We start from the raw sequence: 20982 nt of genomic DNA on the forward strand, positions 1-20982 counted from the left end.
TCTTAAAACTCATTTGTATACTCTAGCCTTTAAATAGACTCCCTTTTTAGACCAGTTGATCTGCCGTTTCTTTTCTTTTCTTTTCTACTCTGCTCCCAACCCGGGGTAGACCGCTAGCCTGTCCATCAGATGGGGACATCTCTACGCTGCTGACCCGTCTCCACTCGGGATGGTTCCTGTTGGCCCCACCATGGACTGGACTTTCGCTGATGTGTTGGACTTTCACAATATTATGTCAGACCCACTCGACATCCATTGCTTTCGGTCTCCCCTAGAGGGGGGGGGGGGGGGGGGGGGTTACCCACATATGCGGTCTATGCGGTCCTCTCCAAGGTTTCTCATAGTCATTCACATTGACGTCCCACTGGGGTGAGTTTTCCTTGCCCGTATTGGGGCTCTGTACCGAGGATGTCGTTGTGGCTTGTACAGCCCTTTGAGACACTTGTGATTTAGGGCTATATAAATAAACATTGATTGATTGATTGATTAGTGTTACTGGCATTAATATTTAACATTTTCTGAGTGTGGCAGACAACCTCGCTTTTACATCACGTTTTGACCTGTCCTATGTAACTTTTAAAAAAAATCCCCTTATGACCCGTAAAGGTTTTAAGGCAGCTTTTTGAGCAGAAAAATGGACTTAAATTTGGAAGCGGAGTGTTTGTTGTGAGAGCACACCCTGCTGTACATAGTGTGTCATGACAACTTTAACAATATCTTGAGTTTTTTCAGTATATTTCAATTAATTTGAAAAATGGTAACTTATTTTGAATTAAACATTTCTATGCTGTTTGATAAACACATCCTAATTATGTGAAATCATACCAACTCTATTATTCATTTGGTTAAATCCAAAAAGCAGACATTCAGAAAACATTTTGGAACTTTAGCAGCAGGCAGGCAGATGCACAATAGAGTGAGTGAAACACATTTGCTAAAGGTTGATTAGATATCGGGGATAAGATGAATCAATTAAACTAGTGTTTTTTTGGGAGGGGGGAGGCAAAATAAAACTGACCATTTGAAGGTGATTAAGGATATAACTGCTTTATTATGTATTGCAACAGGTTGAACATCACGGCAACAGATGAACTCTTTGACCTAAATGTTTTTGTTTATTATTTTTGCTTCTGGAGGTCAATAAAGTAAATCTTAATCATTCACACCAAATGAAAAAAAAAAAAAAGAAACATCCTTTTTTGTGTCACTTAAATTCCAGTTAGGACCATTATGAAAACCATAAGGACAGTGAGTTGGCAACCATTTTGTAAGTTGTGCCACTTTTAAACACTCACTAACACCACCAAAAAAACAAAAAAAGAAGCAGAATAAGATAAACTGAAATATCACTCTTTTCATGTAGCAGGACCATGTTAAGTCACAGCAAGGAAATGAAGGCCAAACGTGACTTGAGCTAAGTGTAGATGTTTGTTTTCTGTTACTTAGATAAGTGCTGAAGTAGTGAGGAGTTTTAATGACACATATTTAGGTTAAATGGAACATTTCATATGGGGAGGAAGGTGAGTATGGTTAATTAAGTGTTCCTGTGTGTGCGTGTACACAGAGGATAGATGGATTTGTTTTGGATTATACCCAATAGTAGATGAATTTGGGAAGGTGTGATTGGATCAGACTGCCATCAGGGCACAGAGTTCAACAAATCCAGCAGGAAGAGGTCCGGGTCGGGGATTTCTGAGAGAAGACCTGAAACATATGTCCACATCATTCACGCCATTTGCAAGATCAGCTTTGAAGTGCTACTGACACTGAGGATGAGGAGGTTGAATACACTGGGGAAAAATGTTTTTATTTTTATTTTTTAGATTGTCCGATATTTTTTCCCTAAATATATGCCTTCAAAATACAGCTGTCCCTCGTTTATTTTGGCCAATTGGTTCTTGGCCTGACTGTGGTAAACAAATGAATATCAGCGAAGTAGGGTTATTATTAATTAATCAAATATGTTCATAGTTAGAGAATAAAACATGTTTATGACCAATGTTCCCTCTAATTTTTCATGTGTGTGAGCAAACGCACAAACTCCCTGAGCATTCAGTGGAGCCCATGTGAGCAACATCAGACGTGCACACTGTGGCCACACCAGCGTCACACTTGTCCCAAACCTGACATCATAACAATTTAAATGTTTTTTTAAAATAATTTTCTGATACAAGTGATTTTGCCCTCTTACAATGACAATAACAAAAAAACATGTTTTTCATGACCTATGTGCTAGTATTGTATGTCTGGCTGCGGGTCCTGCCTTTAAAAGAAATGTTACCCCTTTCAGAGATTACATTTAGTTCCTGTAACTTTCTGTCTGTAAAATACTTCTTTTTATTAGCATTTATGAAATCTAGTGACAATATTTCATGAATAATATCCTTAGATTAATATTCTTAATAAATGGCAGTAAAATAAGCACACATCTGATTGAGGAGTCAGTGTTACAACCTGGCATTTACACATTGTGTGGCGTTGGGGTTGTCCGACTTTTTTTGTGGCCATAAACGCAGCACTGGCTAAGTGCCATGAGTGCGTGTGTTGGTGCAGGTGAGCGAGCGAGCAGCTTCTGTTGAAACGACGGATGATAATGTTGGTTTAAGCCTGGTTTGTATGGCAGAAAATTACCAGTTTTTATAGATAAAAGGTTTTTTTTAAATCATGTTTTTGGTGTGGTTACAAACAGTTTTGCTCAATAAAGTGATTGATGGAATTCCTGTCCGTAAAGTGTCTCGACAGACGATAATTGAACTGTGTTGAAAAAGATTGTTTTATTCATTGGGGCCACTCTTGTTGTCACCTGTCACTCACAGAGTTGCATTGAAAATCATACAGAATAAATTGTAATGTGTTTATTTTGTTTAAAGTTCAGATGGGATTTTTGATTTCCTGCGCGGCATTAATTTGCAGTGCGCTGAGGACGCGTGAGCGGTGCGCAATTGCGCAGGCGCGCACCTTAGAGGGAACGTTGTTTATGAACTTTAAAATGTATTTGACATTAGAGCCCTCTAAACATGAAATAAACATATAGTCACTTTTACATTCGTTTCAGCCAATATAGTGGCCTTGAGCGGGTTCTAGTGTAGATTAAAGTACGGTACTCAATGGTAGCACAAAGGATCCTCTAATCGTCATTGCTATGGCCATTCCTCGGTCGCTAAAACACGACCACTATGTGGCAAAACTTTGTCACATCCTGGGGTATTCCTCTAAATTAGATGTGCTAAAACCACAGGCGTAAGTCGTTATGTTAAAAGTTGGTCAACTCAACAGTGGCAGCTAGGACCTATGGCCGTGTTGTCAGCATGAAGTGTTGTTAGCATGAGGTTGCACACTGTCCCACTTTTGTCTTTTGACGTCGCTCGTGTCAAAGGCTCCCCAATGTGGAGATGTGCTATTGACGAGGCAGGAGTTGAAGGTAAAGTCCTTCAAAAAGCTGTTCTGCCAAAAGTGGGTCAACTTGATTGTATCAGTGAAAATACAGTAGTGCCAAAATTAGCTGGTGTTAGTATAGTTCACCTTTAACCCGAAAATGTAAGTCCAGCTTGGTGAATAACTTTATCGATCGCCACAACATAATAGAAAATAAGACAAATATTGTACTGTAAGTCAAAAGACATGGATAAAACTGAATTGTAACACTTAATTTAGGAAAAAAACATAGAATTTTTGCTTAAAATAGCTTTAGTTTAAAAACAAATCCTTAATAAAACGTGAGATGCTGTGAAGTCACAATATTTAAAATGCAATGTAGCAAGGGATGAGCCTTTAAAGTATATTTATTGGCTTTGTGAGCGCAACAGGACCTTACTTGTCCGACTTGGATCAGCTATTCAAATTTTGTGAGGCTTGGAAGACAAGTTTCATTCATGTTTTTGTACTGGTCTAACATTTGTGCTGTATCAGCCAAAAGTCAGCTAAACAAACTTTCCAATGGTGTATAACATGTCTAGTTATGTAAATACGGGGCAGTGTTCAATATTGTTATGAAAACTGGAATGCTAAGGGGTTAAGACATTTTGGGGAAATTACTTAGGGAATGTGGCCTAGTGGTTAGAGTGTCCGCCCTGAGATAGGTAGGTTGTGAGTTCAAACCCCGGCCGAGTCATACCAAAGACTATAAAAATGGGACCCATTACCTCCCTGCTTGGCACTCAGCATCAAGGGTTGGAATTGGGGGTTAATACACCAAAAATGATTCCCGGGCGCAGCCACCGCTGCTGCCCACTGCTCCCCTCACCTCCCAGGGGGTGATCAAGGGTGATGGGTCAAATGCAGAGAATAATTTCGCCACACCTAGTGTGTGTGTGACAATCATTGGTACTTTTAACTTAACTTTGAATGTCTATGAGAAAATGTAGGTGCATTTTGCATTCACGAGTTGTCCTATTAGGTAAGAATGATTCTAAAAACGAGTCCCTATGGTTGAAGGTCAGCTTTTGAGGAAAAAATTGGGATGACGAACTGGGCAACATAGTTTTACTTATGTGTACAGCTCCACTAATGGACATTGGAGTGTTACTTTCAAAGGCAAAATTAAAGTATTGCTAGAAACATAATTTTATATGGGCCTTTATTGTATTATATGTATAGAACATGTTCCAAAAAGAAAAAAGCATAAAACACAGTATATTTAAATATACTAAATGTAAAAAAGGGAATAAATATTCAAAATAATCTAGTTTGGTTACGCCATCATGAAAGCAACACAAGGTTGTAAAAGTTTCAACTACAATTCTAAATAAGATGTCAAAAGCAAACTGAAATCAAATACACACAGCTTAAAGATTGATCAATACCTATTTATGATGATTTATCAAAATATAAAAGAAATATACCTGAACAGAAAACTCATGATGGTTACACCAAAAAGTAACACTATGAATCGCGTTTTTCCAAGTTATTGGGGCATTTTTATGCTATTTCCAAGCATCTCCTTTGTATTATCGTTGATTTTAAATGGTCAAACTAATGCATATTATATATGCATGCCATTGTAAACAAACAAAACGTCATATTTATTTTTATTGTTACATTTTGAAGTACATTTGTGCAGGTGGGTGCAAATGTACCCATTACCAGAGCTGTACACTTATGCATCTGTTTTGCTTCAATTGTTGTTATACCTGCACATGTACTCTATAAAAAGTTGGATTAAAATGAAATTCTCTTGTATGGTGACTTTTGAGAGAATGTTAACCTCTTATGTGTGACACATGTAAGGGCAGTACAGAAGCTAGAGGTGGGTTTTACTTAATGGCATTTTTGGGGGGCAATTGTGTTGGGGATGGAGAGCAGTATATGGCTTGAGGAGTGTGGTTATGTATGTACTGTTAAAGCAATGCTACTGCTAACACAGGAGACAGTTGGAACATGGTTTTGTGGTCTAATGTGTGTATACATACTGACCTACAACGTCGAAGAACTCTGCCAGGGACTCCGCAGGCATGAGTTCATCCTGGAAAGCCCTCAGCACGCGCTCCGAGGCTTCGTAGATGGGCATGTCGTTGTGACGGACATATTCTGCGAGCGAGAAGGACCAGCCCCCCTCTGTGTTGCTAGTGGGCACTTTCTGTAAAGGCCCAAACAAAAAAAGAGGGTTTGTTAGCATCACAAAGACAGTGGTCAATAAAAGTCATTTTGATTACTTTTTTTCTTTCTTTCTTTCTTACCCTGAACATATCATAGACGAGATCCACCAGGCCCCAGAAGAGGAGAGGCGAGCGATAGACTGCATATTCCTTTGGTGACTTATCTGTCAGTCTGATGAAGGGATAGAATGAGAGGAAAGCAACTTCAAATACAAATAATGATTCCTCTTTATAACATTAGATGCTGCATGTAGCATAAAAAAACAAAATACAGTAAACATAAATAGGAAATGTATGAAGTAGTAATCAGTCTTGGCCGTACTTGTTGATGCTGCTTGACGACACCTTGCGGGCGTGTGCGTTGACCAGGAGTCTTCGTAGGAAGTACATGCGTGAGGTCCTCCAGCGTTCAGGCGGCATGATGTGCATGGTCAAGATGGTGTAGTAGTGTGGCCCTTCCACCTCATACGAGCTCTCCACCCATTTTTCACAAGGCTGCTCCTGGAAACTCTGTAGGTTCTTCTCTTCGCGGGAAGTAGCCCTTGTTCTGCAGTGGATAGGGTGTGTCAATCATAAGCTAAATGGCATTTAATTGGGGGAGGAGTGCTGGGTCTTGGCGGTACATACGTGTTGAGCACATAGAGCACAGTGTGGATGATGTAAGGAATAAGGTGGATGTTGCTTTCTCGGCCGCCTCCGCCCGTGTCCACGCTGAAGGACTGTTCGGTAGCAAAGCGAAGGAACAGGAGTTTGGTGTCGTGGATGTTCAGTTGGTATGTGGGCTCACGCTGGCCGGTGCACTCTTGCAGATATGTGTTGTGTCTAGGTGGCACAGGACCAAAAAAAGACATGCGTCACAAGATGGAACATATCTATTTTTAGGTGGGGGCGTTCTAATCAGGGTTTTATGCTGCTGATTCCAATCGTCCATGAGTGAGTTCAATCAATGCCAAACCAATACTGATCAAATGTATCAACTGTAAACGTATTGATTGTGAGTGCTATTAACAGTTTAACAACATCTGACCAATATTTATACTACTTCCTTATTCTCTTTTATTACATATAATTGTTTACAATGTCAACGGTACACAATAACTAAACAAAAGTAAAAACTACTATCTACTACTCATTTAAACCCTTTGGCCCTCAAAGTCCTCCTGTATCCAGGGAATAATTTCCTGAATTTGTAAACTTTAACAGCAAAAATTGATGTGAAAAAAATAAAAATATTTACCTAATCACTATAATATCGATTGTATACTGATGATACCGCTGGTATCAAAAGCACCAACTTAAAGATCCGCCCTGCTCTTGTGTCGTGTACTAATTGTGACAATGTTGACACTAAAAGTTTTTATACTATCCTCTCTCTAACTCTTATTATTCTACTTGTTAATATCTGCTTCCATCTACACTTCTTTAAATTTACTGAGCACGTCTTTCTTTGTGTTGTTGCAAGCTAACTCGGCGCGGCGTTATTATCCTGTCTGCCCCTGGCTTTCTCTCGGTGTGTAATATGTTTTACCTCGTCCTCCAGTGATAATGCTACATAATAAGAAAAAAATGCAGTTTATTTGCCATAATGGATGTGATTATTACTAGCTTAAGTAAGCATCTCCACACTGTGTACGGAGACACATAATTGGCTAATAGCCACTTGCTAGCCGGAGAACTAAAAAGAAATAGATCAGTTTTTGTAATCGAGCATTAAAAAGCATTAATCGGCAAAAAAACTTATTATGAAAATCAGCTAATACTGGTCAGTGGACAATTGATCGGCACATTGTCAATTTTTAGGAGTTAGGTCAGGCAAGACACCCAAGTCCCAACTGCTCTGGGTTGAAACGCCTCTTTAAGAGTCTCTCTGTTTGACATGATGTGTTGTTTGTGAGCTAAGGCACCTTGCTAAGCAAGTAGCAAATGCTGATTCTGGGACATGCGGCCCCCAAACGGGAAGCAGTCCATTGCACTTGGTGTTGGCGTTCTGGAGAGCGGCGCTCTCCCATTCTTCTCGCCCACGGGCCAGCCTGTAGTAGGAATGTGAAAATAAATTAAATATACAGAGAGTTAACAAAAGAGTGCAGGGTGTTCTTCAAAAGGCTACCTGACAGCTGCCAGGTGGCAGTCGTAGTGGACGATGTTAAAGTGCGACACAGTGCTGTAGCCCTGCTGTTTGCGAGGCTTGTTCTCAAATTCATCCAAGGACACTCGCTTTGTGAAAGTGTAAATACCCAGGACCTTGGTGGGCTGGGTTTATTAAAAAAAAAAGAGAGAGAGCGAAAATACTTGTTAAGTTACAGGAAGTCTCTTACTTCAATGTGTGATTTGTTGTACCTGGAATTTGTAACCTTCTCTACAGATACAACAAGTCAAGCCTGGTTCCTCTATCAACTCCTCCATTTGCTTCAACAGTGAAGTCTTGGTCACCACCTGACCCTTCTCATTGGTCTGAAAGTTGAACACATGTAAGATGACATGTTAACAAGACTAACCATGCAATGGAATGCGACAGAGAAGGTGCGCATACGGTCATGCCGAGGGTTCCTAAAGCTTTCTGCCTCATGGCCATGGCCATACGCTTCTTCTCAGCTCGAGTCTCCCTGCGAGCCGCCTCGATCTTCAGATTGACGTCGCTGTGCTCCCTCAGTGCTTCCAGAAGGTTCTCCGCCAGCGTGCCAATGCCTTCATCGCTGGAAACTTGCTCCAGCTTGTGCAGGTTGGTGATTGAATCCGTGCCTATAAGCACCTGGACCAGAAATTTATTTTTTATCCATTGCCTCAACATTACAGCCTGCATTTAATTTACAAATATGTACTACCTGCGTGGGAGGGTGCTGCACCGCCAAACCACGGAGCAATCGGAGAATAAAAGGTAGGGCAGGTCGAGAGAGGAACTTCTTCCAGACATCGGCATCCAGACTGAAAAAACCCAAAATGTGGTTAAACCAGTTAACACCATGTTTGTAGAGTATCAAAGACCCCTACTTTTGGGCATTCGGGATATGTTTCTTCATATAGTCCAGTGCACTCTGTGGGATTCCTTTTTGCAGAATAAGGTCTTTCAGCTGATGGCCATTGCTGTTATTTTTTATTCCAGCAGCAATTTTACAGAAGCAGTCCAAGAACACTTTGTCATCAGCACTATGTTCCTCATCATACCTAAAAAAACAAACAAATTAACTTTCGTAAGGACTTTTTTTTAGTGTGTTTTGTTGACATTCACACAGAGTGTGATTCCCACTTGTCAAAGCTGCAACACGGCTTGAAGCGCTCTACCAAGATCCTCATCTTCTCCAGTTCACCAAAAGACAAGTATGGGATGATGCGAAGCAGCCCCTGCAGCACGCTGGGGTTGGAGCGCACAAATGGAGTGTTGATCTGGTCCAACAACATGACGAGCTGATCCTGGTCTCCGGTAAGCAACAAATTACCCTACAAAAACAATTACGTTTTTTATTATCCTAACCAAGGAAGGCATGTTTTCAGATGCTGTTTCGAGTTTCGGTACTTACCTTGTCCTCTGATATCTCTGCATTAGCTTCATCCAGAATGATTTCCATGATGCTCAACACTTGCTCTGCTATAGAAGCCCCACCACTGTCTTTACTCTCTTGTTCTGCAACTAAAGCCTGAGGGGAGAAAAACAAAACAATATATGCATGATGAAAGGTTAATAAGTGGCCTTATGTCCCAAACGAAACAAAGATGATTAATAGTTAGTATAAAGGTTAATAATGCAATCACAACAGCCTCCATAGTCCAACAAACAAAAAGTCACTTACGAGGTTTAGAGTTCCCAGCATGACATTAAGTGTGTTCATCTCTGGTTTGACCAGCTGCTGCCTGTTGATCTTCACTTTTACACAATAACTGAACAACTTTAGTAAAACCTAGAAATTAAAAAAACACATAGGTCAGCTTTAAATTAAAACCAAGACTTATTTTATATTGGACTGTATTATTACCATTGCATTATCATTAAACTAAGATTCATGCTGTGTTCCACACGGTCTACATTAAGTCCTTACAATGTACAGTAGATTTGGTTAACAACAGTTAAAAGACTTTGACTGGGCTCTTGTGGTACACTCAAGAGCTTGTGGTACAATATTTCAGTTTCCAACTTGAGGTGATAATGCAAGAATGGCTTACAGTGAGCAGATGTCGTCCTTGTTTAAAATCTTTGATTCCTGATAGCCGGTTGAGCATACATTCTAGTCCACCACACTGTGCCATGAATCCTGCCATCTTGTATACCTCCTCATCATCCTCCTCCTCATCTAGACAAAAGCGAAAAAGGTAAATTAGTTTTTCATCCAGAATACTGGCTAACATCTGGCTTGCTAATGCAAATCTGACAAGTAATCTAACCTGTGGTTGAGTCCAGTGATTCAATGAACTCCTCTGTTGCATCTCCTAGCAGACCTCTCATTCGATAAATGATTCTCATTGGCTCACCCTTAAAAAAGAAATCATTTTTGGAGAACATAATGACAATTTCAGACCAACTTTTAAGGGTCAGCCACTGGCCCCTGACTGTGATTTAGAACCTTACCTCATTTGTTGGACACCAGACTTTTTTGTAGACTTCTGCTACAGAGAGATCCAGGCTAATGATTTTGTTGTTCACCAGAAGCTAAGAAAAACAAAAGCATAGTGTGGGTTTCTTAGCAACAAATAAGCATGAAGACATGATGGTATTGAAATGTAATTTTACCTCCATGCCACTATCATCCTCAAGGAGTGCCACCAGGTCGCAATCTTGGCAGATCTTGTTCTTAATGTCTCTCATTAGGGGGCCGATGCCTGGCTCGTTGCTGCTGTAAGGGTTTCCGGGCATGCGTCCCTGGAGGAAATCCTCCTGCTGAGGATCCTTTTCCAAGGTTACAAAGAACTCTGTCACCTCGTTCTCCTCCTTCAATGAAAATATATATATATATTAAGAGACACACTGGTTTTCTGACAAGTGAGGGTGACGGTAGCTCACAGGATAAATGATGCTGCAGAGTCTCTCAAAAATGAACACGGGCGTTCTGTAGTCATCCAGATTGTATCTCTTTGCTGTCTCTATGCATACTGCCATAAAGGCCTTAGTTTCTGACTCAGTACCTGCACAACACAAAATGACTCATTTTACATCAAGTTCACTGTAGGAAGACAGTAACTATCAAAACAGACCTGTGGTCATGTCCTCCAGCATCTCCAACAGCATGTCCTGAGTCTCATCGATGAGTTTGGTACGCTGCACGACCAGCTTCCTCAGACATAGATAGCCATTGAGAACTGTGCCAACCAGTCTGCTCTTAAAATGCCGCTTAATGGACTCCACTTCAACAAATGATGAGAGTAATCCTGCCATGACAACATGTCCAATTTAGTTACCATTCAACAAAAAATTGTTAAAGGAACACTCACACTCCATTCTACGTACCTGTGAAGCTCTTGAGGGCATAGCCTTGCTGCAAGTCTGTGCTCAGTGTGGCTTCCTCCAGGGAAAGCAAATTGGCTATTTCCTTAACAAAACAATAATACAAAATTACATTGAAATAATCACTTTTGAAATGACTTTACTTTGTTAAGCTCAAATAAAAGTACCGGTAGTCTGTTAATTACCTTGGTGATGAGGTTGCCAATGTAGGGCAGGACTCCTCGTGCTGCAAGGTAAACCTTCCAGTGTGTTGGTTTGATCAGCTTTTGGTAAAGACCCAAGTACTCTGCTGCACACTCTCCAGCCGAGCTCAACTCATCCAGATAACTGAAAAATGTGTTATATTACTCAAGACTTTCTTACTGGCATTTAACAGAAGTCTATGTGCCGTTTCAATAATATGTTCCTCCAAGATTTTGCAGGCTTTTATTTTGTGATTGTTGCAGCCTAAAATGCCTGAATTCACGACAGCTTATTCAGCGTTGCGGCAAAAGTTGCAATGTTTTGAGACCTTTTTTCCCCCAACAATATTGAATTCACTTGTGATTTTATAAATTTGCAAACAATGTTTTAAGTTTTCCTTGTAACCTCAAACTCAAAAAGGATAGGATTTCAACAAAAATTGGAAAACTAATACAAGATCTGATCAATCGAAGTCTATGAGCACGAACTGATGAAGCCTACATCTTCCAAGACAAACCAAGCAGTCCAGTTGCGATCGATTGAATGCCCTGAGATGACAATGAATGAAAACCTTCATAGGTATAAAACAAATATTGTATTGCTGTTTTACTCATTTTATACCATACGTGTTCAAAAGTAATCTGACCTCATTGTCAAATTACTGTCCTGTTTTGTTTAATATTAACTAATAGTAATGATCAAACAATTACAGCAAAAAAAATGTTGCCTCTTTGCTTGGTCAGAATTTGAAATAATTTGTACTTAATAAACTGGGAAGTCAGGACATCAGTGTGTTGCTAAATGTTTATATACTACATTACCCAAAAGGCCTAGCGCTGTAGATTGAAACCAGAAGGTCTTAGCTACACAGGACAACAATTGTGCCTTTTAAGCAATAAAGAGTTAATAAATTGTTACAAGTTGTTGTCCTGCTTCGACTACACAACAAACAAACATACGCTTTGATTAAACAGTTGATGTGCTAGTTTAAGCAGCTCAGAGACAAATGAGAATGATTAGCCAAAATGTGCAGTGAAATTGTGGGTGTTGGACAAAATTGCACAGGGATTGGTAGAATTTCCATGAATTAGTGCAATATAACAAATTCCCTTAGGGACTGGGTAATTGATTACAGAGGGGTTATAAGTTTTACCTGGTGAGCAGGTCCAGGACCTGCTGCTTGCGACTCGGGATTGTGGTGAGAGCCTCCACAATAGTGCAAGCTGCCTGTCTAGCTGCTTGAGTGGCAGGTGTGAAAAGGACCTGCAACAATAACACAAATGTATATCAGCTCGAGGTATTTTTGGAACACGCATACACAAGTGCCTTTTCTAAACTAACAGACCTGTCGCAGCCAGTTGTTGTGGCTCAGCTTAAGCAAGCGAGGGAAAAGACTTTCCCCTCTTCTGGACTTCATGAACTGCTTCCACTTCCACACATACTTCTCTAGCAGATACTGCTTCCGCAACTCAGCCTTCCCTGGCGGTTTTGTCATCAACTCATGGCCTGAGAAGAGAAATTCAACAAAGAAAAGCTTGTCAGCAGTTATTTCAAGGACAAATAACATAATTATGTTCAATCAATCAATGTTTATTTATATAGCCCTTAATCACAAGTGTCTCAAAGGGCTGCACAAGCCACAACGACATCCTCGGTACAAAGCCCACATAAGGGCAAGGAAAACTCACCCCCGTGGGACGTCGATGTGAATGACTATGAGAAACCTTGGAGAACCGCCCCCCCGCCCCCCCACCCCCCCTCTAGGGGAGACCGAAAGCAATGGATGTTGTATTTACTGTGCTTGTAAATGGCCCAGACAACACTTACATCTTGCAGGGAGGCATTTTTTCCAGGCCTCATACGAAGCTTTGGGATCCTTCTTGAGCCACATTTGGGCTTGAGCATGGATTTCATTGCAGTAGGGTCTGACAGTGGTCAGGGATTCAGTCGCAGCATCCTTAAACAGACAGGATACTTTGTAAGGCATATTGAAATTTGTAATTATTTTGGCCCAATGTCACATGTTCAAGCCTCTACTTCCATCCTTAGCAGCACACGTTAACTGGCCCCGAAACAAAATCTTAACACAATAACTCGATATTTACCTTGTTCTTTTTGCTAGTGGGGGCGGGCGGTTTAATTAGCTTCTGCAGGATTCTCAAGCACATTAACGTGATGTTCTCCACAACAACAGGCGTTTTGATGTTAACTGACATCAGGAACAGATTGAGGGCTGCAAGAAAATCGTGAACATTTTTGTAAGAATATTTAACTGGACTCCAAACATGTTGAAAACTTAATATAGACACTTCAATGTAACATGATAAGGAGTTTTACCACATCGCAGGCGTAACTCCCAGCATCCTCCCTCTTTTGAGATGGAGTCAGTCAGCAGCAACATTTCATATTGCAGATTACTGACCTGTTGCAAAAAATATGAACAAATTGTCAATTTCAAGATAAAAGCACAGTGAAAATATATGGGGCTGCAGGAAGGCATGATCAAAAAACATACCAGGTCAGGATTGGCCCAATGACCTTTAAGGGCTGCTGAAACCTTGGCGATGATGAGGTCATTCATCTGCTGAGTGGCCTCCGTATGATCTCTAAAAAAAAAAGAATGAAAGGAATGATTAACAGCTACACTATTGATAAAGATAGTTGGACAGTGTTTAAGGTAAAATTTACTACCTGGTAAGAAGACAGATAAGCTGACGCACTTCTTCTCGCATGGTTGCTGTACCTCGCCGCAAGTTGTACTCAAACAATTCACGGATGAGCCCCTGGAGGACGAGAATCTGTCGGAGGGCTGGGTTAGTGGCTAAAGCCCGCAGCAGCGTGATACAGTGGCCTGTGACGGCAGAGGCACAGCCATAGCACTTATTGGAGGAGGTGTGGCCACATCCCATCACGGAGAGGGCGCGGTACTGGCTGGCAGTGAAAGTCGGCTGGTGGCTGCTGCTGCTTCGGGATGACTTAGTGGCAGCTTCTCGCTGCTGAAGATCATACTCCAGCAGTTCTTTGCGAGATGCGAGCACTTTCTGCAGAAAAACATGCAGATATGTGTGTAAGGTGTGATAATAAAAAAACATGCAAATGCTTCAAGGCTTTGGAAGGTTGCAGGTACTTTGCCTCTAACCTGTATTATCTTGGAGAGTTCATCAAATGATGTTTTACAGTCGCCGCTGTACTCTTGAGCCAGCTGTTGAATATATCTGTTCACATTGGCAGAAGATGTACCAAGACCTGCAGCTGCTCCTGTGTCATCCTGTGGCAATTATGATTTTTTTTTTTACAAAATTACCATCACATAGGTTTTAAATTTTGCATCAATTCATGTACGATGCTACTTACTTGTGGCTTCTCTGGCGCTGCCTCATTGACTTTAGACAAAAGGCTCTCCAGTTGAGGCCGGTGACCCATCAGCTGATGGTAGACACGGTCAGCTTTTTCCAGTAGGGTGTTAATGTTTGTCACGGCCTGAAAGAATAACATGAACACAGTTTAAGAAAAACAACAACAAAGAAAGGCAGTGTTATTGTGAGACGCAAGCCATTAAACGTTTTATTTTATTTTCCAGAACGTGTATGAGTAGGAGAGTTCTCACTTTTTTTCTGTCCTCCTCATTCTCAATAGGATCCACAGCACAGCATGGTTTAGCATACAACATGAAATCAAATCTGGCATATTTGCAGAAGCCACAGGCGTTGCACAAGAAGGGGTCCTTTTCATCATAGTTGATGGACCTAGATCAAACACACCAAATATTTTTAAATGCAAAGTACTTTTTTTCTAGTAATTTAGCAAAGACACCTCACGCTTACCTGCACTTGTGGCACTGGTAGACATTCTCACCACAGTTGCCACACACACCTGGATTGGCGGGCACAGAGGCGCTGCAGCGTGGACATTGCAGCGTCTCTGTGGAGGCCTGGTAGTTCTCGTAAAAATCAGAGAACTCGATCATGAGATTGGATGCCACAATTGGTAAGGGCAGGTCAATTTTCACTTCTGTTTGACCTGGGGTCAGTTGCATTTTCTTGGCTTTATGCCAGCGTGCAGGCCTTAAAACAGGTCAAGTACAATGAAGAGTTACCTTCTGACCAAGTAACAAAAAAAAATCATAATGGAATAAATGTGAATAGACAACTGGCACATACTTGTTCTTAAGTTCGACAATGGCTTGTACAGTCCTGTTGTTGTAGTAGAGGTTAATAGTGCGGACCATTTTGGTACGTTTCAGGTCTCCAATCTTCACAGTGACTTTGCTGATGGTATGGCTGCCAATGAGCTTGACAACCTGCTGTGTGGTTGTGTAGCGGGTGTCCACTTTGATAGAGGACAGCTTGATATTCTGAAGGGAACACGGGAGTTAATATTGTTAAGGATGTCCAGGATTAATTCATTTTTCCATGCCATCCACACATACCGAAAAGGGAACTTCAGGATTATTGCACACCAAGCAGGGGTCACTTTCCAAATAAAACCCATCAAACTCCACAAGGCCCGACAGAGTGCTGGAGAAAGAGGAAAAGATGAGTATTGGATTTCCACAAATCTACATCATATTCTCAGCACAGGGCAACGTGGCTGATAGGGCTGCACAAATCTCCAAAATATGTGTTTAACAATTTTTAACAATTGATTAAACATACTTGTAGATGTTCGAGTTTGGGTGATTTGTCAGTATATGGTTCTGGGTTCGCAGGATTTCCACAGCCTTCTGGGAATATTCCTTCAGCTGAGAAAAAGAGAACAAACCTATGATGAGCTTGAATCACCAAAACTACCATAATGTACTACTTTATTTGCTGGAATACTACTAAATGTCATTGTGGTACAACACATAAAACAGAAAATACACTCTTCAGCACTATATTAAATGTCAGTAAGAAACACAAACCTTTTTCTCTGTCTGCGGAGTCTTGAGTGAGAAGTACCCAAGAAGATCTACAAACTGTGCTGCTTTGCGGCCATAAGCTGGGAGCTCTGGCCAGATGGCCCAAGTGAGTTCAAGCAACAATTCCTGCTGAGTTTTACTTGAGTTCCTAAAGAGAAATTAATATATTGATAAATTATTAGTTTATATTTGATGGTTGAAGGAGAAATCCTGTTTCCCATGGTTTTAATACAACCTGTATAACATATTTAAAAATGTTCTCATTAACTAAGCTCTATGTTTTGCAAAGACTTGTGTTTTAAATTGAAAAGGTCTAAAAGTTCCTGGTTGTGTACCTGTGTGAGTTATCTGACATGAAAAAGTGAGGGCAGCTGTCTGCTTCATTCACACACAGCAGCGTAGCGCACACTAACAACCGTGTGCCTCAACATTTATTTTGCTAACAGCCCATTTATATGTTCACTACACGGTCAGTGTGTTGGAAAAATCAATGTGTATTGGAAGACATTAACATTTGTGAAAAATGTCACTAGAAATATTTATTAAAAAAAAGTATAATCAACCTATAACTTCCCAGCCCCACGCAGTACCTCCCTGTACCCTGTGCAAGGTGTCTGAGTAAGTAAATGTGCTTTTTACAGTACCTGTAGATATGTAATGCCAAACAGTGGGCTTGCCAGCGCACAGCTGATGAGTTGGACTCCAGCAGGAAGCAGCGCAAAAACTGAATAAGTGTCTCCTTGTCGGCAAACTTGTTGAGCTGACTGACCAGAGCCATGCACAACTGATCCTCCTGGCTGCCAACTCCTTCACCTGTGATGAATACACAGGGAAAATAAATTTTTTAGAGTCATCTGCTGCCATTTACCTGTATTCATTTCTGTACAACAACGTGTCAGTGCCTCACCATCTTTGTCCTTCTCCTTGTCCTCTTTTTTGCTCTTTTTACTGGAGGATTTGCTCTGAGAGGACTGTGAAGATGCTCCCTGGCTGCTACTTGATGAACCTCCAGAGAACAAAGAGGAGGAGTTGGCCAGCACCTTGCTGCCACACAGTGCGCATGAGAGCAATTGCAAGAGGACTGGGGAAACCCCCTCGTCAACTAGAAAGCTGACCTGGAGCAAGAAGTATAACACCGCTGGAAAGAAGAAAATAAAAAATATGAGAGGATGCTGACAAATTACCTTACCTCCATGAAACAAAACCCAATCAGACTTACAGTCATCTTTCATACAAAACTTCTGCCAGTTGATGGTCCTCTGCGTGGCGATTTCAGCACAAGCTTTAAGGTGTTCCATCTGCATTATCAAAAGAAAAGTCAAAACCAGAGAGAAAACAACTTTCTTTTTTTGATGTTACGCAATTCTGAAATCAAGCTCACCAAGTTGATAAGCGTGTCATACTGCAGAGCTGAGCCAGAAGACGCAGTGACAATTCCAGCCCGGAGGAAGATGCCTTGCTCCTCCAAAAGCTTTTTTATGCTGCGCACATGGGAGTCGAGAGTGTGCAGATCCCGCAACTGACGATATTTTTCCTTGGAGCCGCAGATAAACAGCAGCAGCTTTCTGACCTGCCTCCTGACAAACGGTGTCTGTTGGATCATCAGATACTGGAATAGAAAGAAAATAAGTGAGAGGTACTCTTCCAAAATAAAAGAAAATAATGATACCAGCATGTCAAAGTCTCACTTCAGAGAGATAGTAGAACCAGGAATGGTCAAAAACAGGAGGTGGGATGCGTGGGTTGGTGTCAGCAATCTTTTTGATCTGATATGGCAGCCGGAGCACCATTTCAGTAAGTAGTTGCGAGTAGGCTTCAAACACATCAGCAGCATGTCCCTAATGGCAGGAGGAATGTATTATTAAATTTCCTAGTCATCCTTTTTTTTTTTTACACTTCAATAACAAGTTTGCAATGCAGTATACCTTGACATACTGGCGCAGAAAAAAGGGGCTCATGTCCGGGGGAGAGGAGGCTGTGTGTGGGCGAAGGAGCTGGCTGGTGGCGACAGGTTCTTCTTCACCCTGCTGGCTTTTCCAGAACTCCAGCAGGGACTTGAGCACATGGAGACAATAATCGATGGAGCCCAGGCTGAGCAAGGCTGTCGCAGTAGCGTTGGAAATCAGTGAGGATGACTGGGATAGAAAGGCACAAATTGCATAGATGAAGAAGGAGCTACCAAAAACAAAATTTAAGAAATAGTGTGTTAATATTAAAATTAGATGTATACCGTTAGAGAATAATTTTGTACCTCAGAAGAGGATTTGGAACCAGATTTTGTCCGAGACATGAAAACGCTGAGCAGTCTCATGATGACCAGGTGTACTTCATTCATAGGGCAGCGATCATTCTTTCTTGCAACATCCTGCAGACAAAAGAGGTAGGTTGTGTGAGACAAGGACACCTCATATGGTTCCTCATAAAGAAACTTTGGTTACCTTCTTGTGCATGCCGAGCTCAGCAATGAGCTGTGCAAGCAGGTCATCCAAGGCACCCTTATCCTTTTCGTCCTCCCCGTCAAGGTCAGAAGTCAGCATGAGGATCACTTGCATGTAAGGAATGGCTTGAACCCCACCAACATTGTGGAGCTGGGAAAGGTTCTGTAGCAGTCGCTCCAATAGCATCAGACGAACCATGTGAAGCCTGAACAGAAATACAAAATTCAAGTTGAAAATTTATTTTTTTTGGTGCAAAAACGTTGACCATAATAAGTCAAAGCGTTCAGGTCTGACCTGTTGCTTGTGTGGATGTCTCCTTCTGTCTCGCCTTCTCCCTCTGAGCCTTCACATTCCTGGTGGGCTGTAGTGGTGCTGATGGCGCCGGTGCTGGAGCTCACACTCCCCGGACCTGCAGGATGGCCTTCCACTGTTGTGTCCCCATATGCACTGCTGCGTCCTGACACTGTCAAAAAACATTTAGGCACAGCTTGTAGGTCTTTATAACGAAACTTGTAGGTCTTTATAACGAAACATCCAAGTATTTAATGAAGTGATTGGTCCTGCAATCACCCACCACTGTGCTCCCCTGCAACAGAGTCGATTGCAGAACCTCCACTCTCTGAGCCAACGCTGCCGCCATGTTCAGCTGGGGAAGTCCGCAATGTAGAGCCATCAGTAGCAGCAGTACTGCCCTCATCATCAGATGCCGGGGCTGAAATCATAGCAATAGCTGTAACAGTAAATACGACGCAGTCATCTGGCTTTAATTTATACCTTATGTTATGACAATGCAAAGAAATGCACATTTGGGTAAACAACTAATGAAGCTCACTCAAAAATGATAGAAAAGTTCTAAGTGTTAGACCGCATCCATCAATAAACATTTCCTTTGAAGCTTACCTGACGCAGTGGTGTCAGATAGTGTTCCAGCATCCAGTGACGAGGAGCTTGGGGCTTGACCAGATAGGCCAAGGCTTTGAAGGCCAAGGGCGCTGCTGCTACTCCCTAACAAAAATACATACAAAATTATGGATGCACAATTAATCGAATTTTATTCATGATCACGATTTCGGCATCTACGATTAAATGAGGGTGATCGTCGGCAATATTAACATATAAAAACAGGCTCCGTTGCCTTTCAAACCAAGCACTTTCACAACCAACAGTCAGCCAACCACCAGGAGGTGACCGATAGACAGTGGACTTACATGAGAGCGAGTAAGATTGAGTGACAACAGAGGTTGAAGGTAGATCAGCTAGTAGCTCCCGAAAATATTCAAAAAATAAATGCATTATTGCATCTGTGCCCTTCCCTCCCGCGGAGTTACCCACAGGATACCAACAGGCACGCATTTTAACTCAGGAACACGACTGCACGCTTCGCCGTGTTCAATGCACTCACGCTCATTTCCCGAAACCTGGAAATGCTCCCGCACAGATGAACGGCAAACGCCCCAACAAGTTGCACGACAAAGACGCTTTAGTGTGCACATACAAACAAATTATCGAGTTGCGGAGACACGTTAAGCATTAACAACACTTCTCTGCTTTTCTCAACTGCCTGTTTTGCCTGTGCTGTAAAGCGGGGGTGCCCAAAATACAGACAAGTGCAATATCAACTGTGCACCGAGGAACCCCTTGTCCATCCACCTCTCAAAGACACGCCAAAATAACGGACGTGATAACGTTTTATTGGCCAAAGACATATGTCCTATTATTGTGAGCAGTACAATAAACGGGTTCCTTTGTATGTGCCTTCCGTGCATAATCTTATTTTTTTCACTTGTTTGCACTTTATGATCGCACTTTGCAATGGCATATTTAGTTTAATCATTGTTATTATTAATCAATTATTTTCATACTTTCATTTTGAAATGAAGGTCAAGTTTACATACTTTGTTTAAAATAGAAAGTGCATAAAATATGTTTTAATTAACAGTAAATCTTGATTTCAATATTGATGGAAATAATAATGATTATTATTTTGGCCATAATCGTGCAGCCCTATACAAAATACTCATGAAGAACATACTGTTTAATCACTAAAAAAATACTTATTCTGTAGGTTTACACATGTTGTATTGCACAACTTTTTACATGTAGAGTAAAAAACAATGAGTCATTTGCTTAGATCCTTTACCCGGACCAGGCAAAAATCAATGGCTTTACATATCAAAATGTATGTTAATTTTCCTTATTTTTTCAACTGACCTTGCTGATCCTGCTGGAGGCTGAGAGCAATGGCTAGCTCTACCATAGTTTCATCATCCGCATCAGGAGGGATGTCCAGCATAGGGGGGAAACCCTCGGCTCCAGCCAGCAATGCTTCCAGAGGAGATGGATTTCCATTGTTCACATTCTCGGGTGTCTCCAGGACCATAGATTCTGACTGAAGCACAAATAACCCTGGATGTAACTCATTTGTGAGCTAAATGA

The 20982-nt window shown here is 41.4% G+C and overlaps 1 protein-coding gene across 17 annotated transcripts in view; it reads right to left on the reverse strand.

Annotated features, from left to right (window-relative positions):
- Window positions 1-1016: 1016 nt before the first annotated feature.
- Window positions 1017-20982, reverse strand: part of ubr4 (ubiquitin protein ligase E3 component n-recognin 4) — a 56632-nt gene continuing 36666 nt past the window's right edge. For 7 of the 17 annotated variants that reach the window (XM_062054581.1, XM_062054574.1, XM_062054569.1 and 4 more), the window contains 49 exons: window positions 20758-20974; window positions 19447-19551; window positions 19121-19258; window positions 18841-19009; window positions 18547-18751; window positions 18339-18473; window positions 18034-18243; window positions 17797-17946; window positions 17490-17717; window positions 17328-17406; window positions 17016-17246; window positions 16753-16921; window positions 16112-16256; window positions 15864-15949; window positions 15638-15725; window positions 15369-15562; window positions 15033-15272; window positions 14816-14954; window positions 14563-14688; window positions 14348-14476; window positions 13900-14249; window positions 13724-13814; window positions 13546-13630; window positions 13314-13441; window positions 13036-13165; window positions 12554-12714; window positions 12362-12471; window positions 11211-11352; window positions 11029-11110; window positions 10776-10949; window positions 10585-10706; window positions 10315-10512; window positions 10153-10233; window positions 9969-10056; window positions 9750-9877; window positions 9380-9487; window positions 9110-9226; window positions 8839-9029; window positions 8583-8756; window positions 8417-8516; window positions 8125-8343; window positions 7932-8045; window positions 7702-7844; window positions 7499-7624; window positions 6222-6416; window positions 5917-6141; window positions 5676-5766; window positions 5413-5575; window positions 1017-1704 (listed from right to left, as the gene is read on the reverse strand). In XM_062054581.1, the coding sequence (XP_061910565.1) occupies window positions 1640-1704; window positions 5413-5575; window positions 5676-5766; window positions 5917-6141; window positions 6222-6416; window positions 7499-7624; window positions 7702-7844; window positions 7932-8045; window positions 8125-8343; window positions 8417-8516; window positions 8583-8756; window positions 8839-9029; window positions 9110-9226; window positions 9380-9487; window positions 9750-9877; window positions 9969-10056; window positions 10153-10233; window positions 10315-10512; window positions 10585-10706; window positions 10776-10949; window positions 11029-11110; window positions 11211-11352; window positions 12362-12471; window positions 12554-12714; window positions 13036-13165; window positions 13314-13441; window positions 13546-13630; window positions 13724-13814; window positions 13900-14249; window positions 14348-14476; window positions 14563-14688; window positions 14816-14954; window positions 15033-15272; window positions 15369-15562; window positions 15638-15725; window positions 15864-15949; window positions 16112-16256; window positions 16753-16921; window positions 17016-17246; window positions 17328-17406; window positions 17490-17717; window positions 17797-17946; window positions 18034-18243; window positions 18339-18473; window positions 18547-18751; window positions 18841-19009; window positions 19121-19258; window positions 19447-19551; window positions 20758-20974 (7284 nt within the window). In that variant the 3' untranslated portion in view covers window positions 1017-1639. The remainder of the gene's footprint in view (window positions 1705-5412; window positions 5576-5675; window positions 5767-5916; window positions 6142-6221; window positions 6417-7498; window positions 7625-7701; window positions 7845-7931; window positions 8046-8124; window positions 8344-8416; window positions 8517-8582; window positions 8757-8838; window positions 9030-9109; window positions 9227-9379; window positions 9488-9749; window positions 9878-9968; window positions 10057-10152; window positions 10234-10314; window positions 10513-10584; window positions 10707-10775; window positions 10950-11028; window positions 11111-11210; window positions 11353-12361; window positions 12472-12553; window positions 12715-13035; window positions 13166-13313; window positions 13442-13545; window positions 13631-13723; window positions 13815-13899; window positions 14250-14347; window positions 14477-14562; window positions 14689-14815; window positions 14955-15032; window positions 15273-15368; window positions 15563-15637; window positions 15726-15863; window positions 15950-16111; window positions 16257-16752; window positions 16922-17015; window positions 17247-17327; window positions 17407-17489; window positions 17718-17796; window positions 17947-18033; window positions 18244-18338; window positions 18474-18546; window positions 18752-18840; window positions 19010-19120; window positions 19259-19446; window positions 19552-20757; window positions 20975-20982) is intronic. The other 10 variants (XM_062054580.1, XM_062054578.1, XM_062054575.1 and 7 more) reach the window with 3 other exon arrangements.

The sequence above is a fragment of the Entelurus aequoreus genome, linkage group LG07 (genome assembly GCF_033978785.1).
Source record: "Entelurus aequoreus isolate RoL-2023_Sb linkage group LG07, RoL_Eaeq_v1.1, whole genome shotgun sequence".
NCBI classification, from domain to species: domain Eukaryota; kingdom Metazoa; phylum Chordata; class Actinopteri; order Syngnathiformes; family Syngnathidae; genus Entelurus; species Entelurus aequoreus.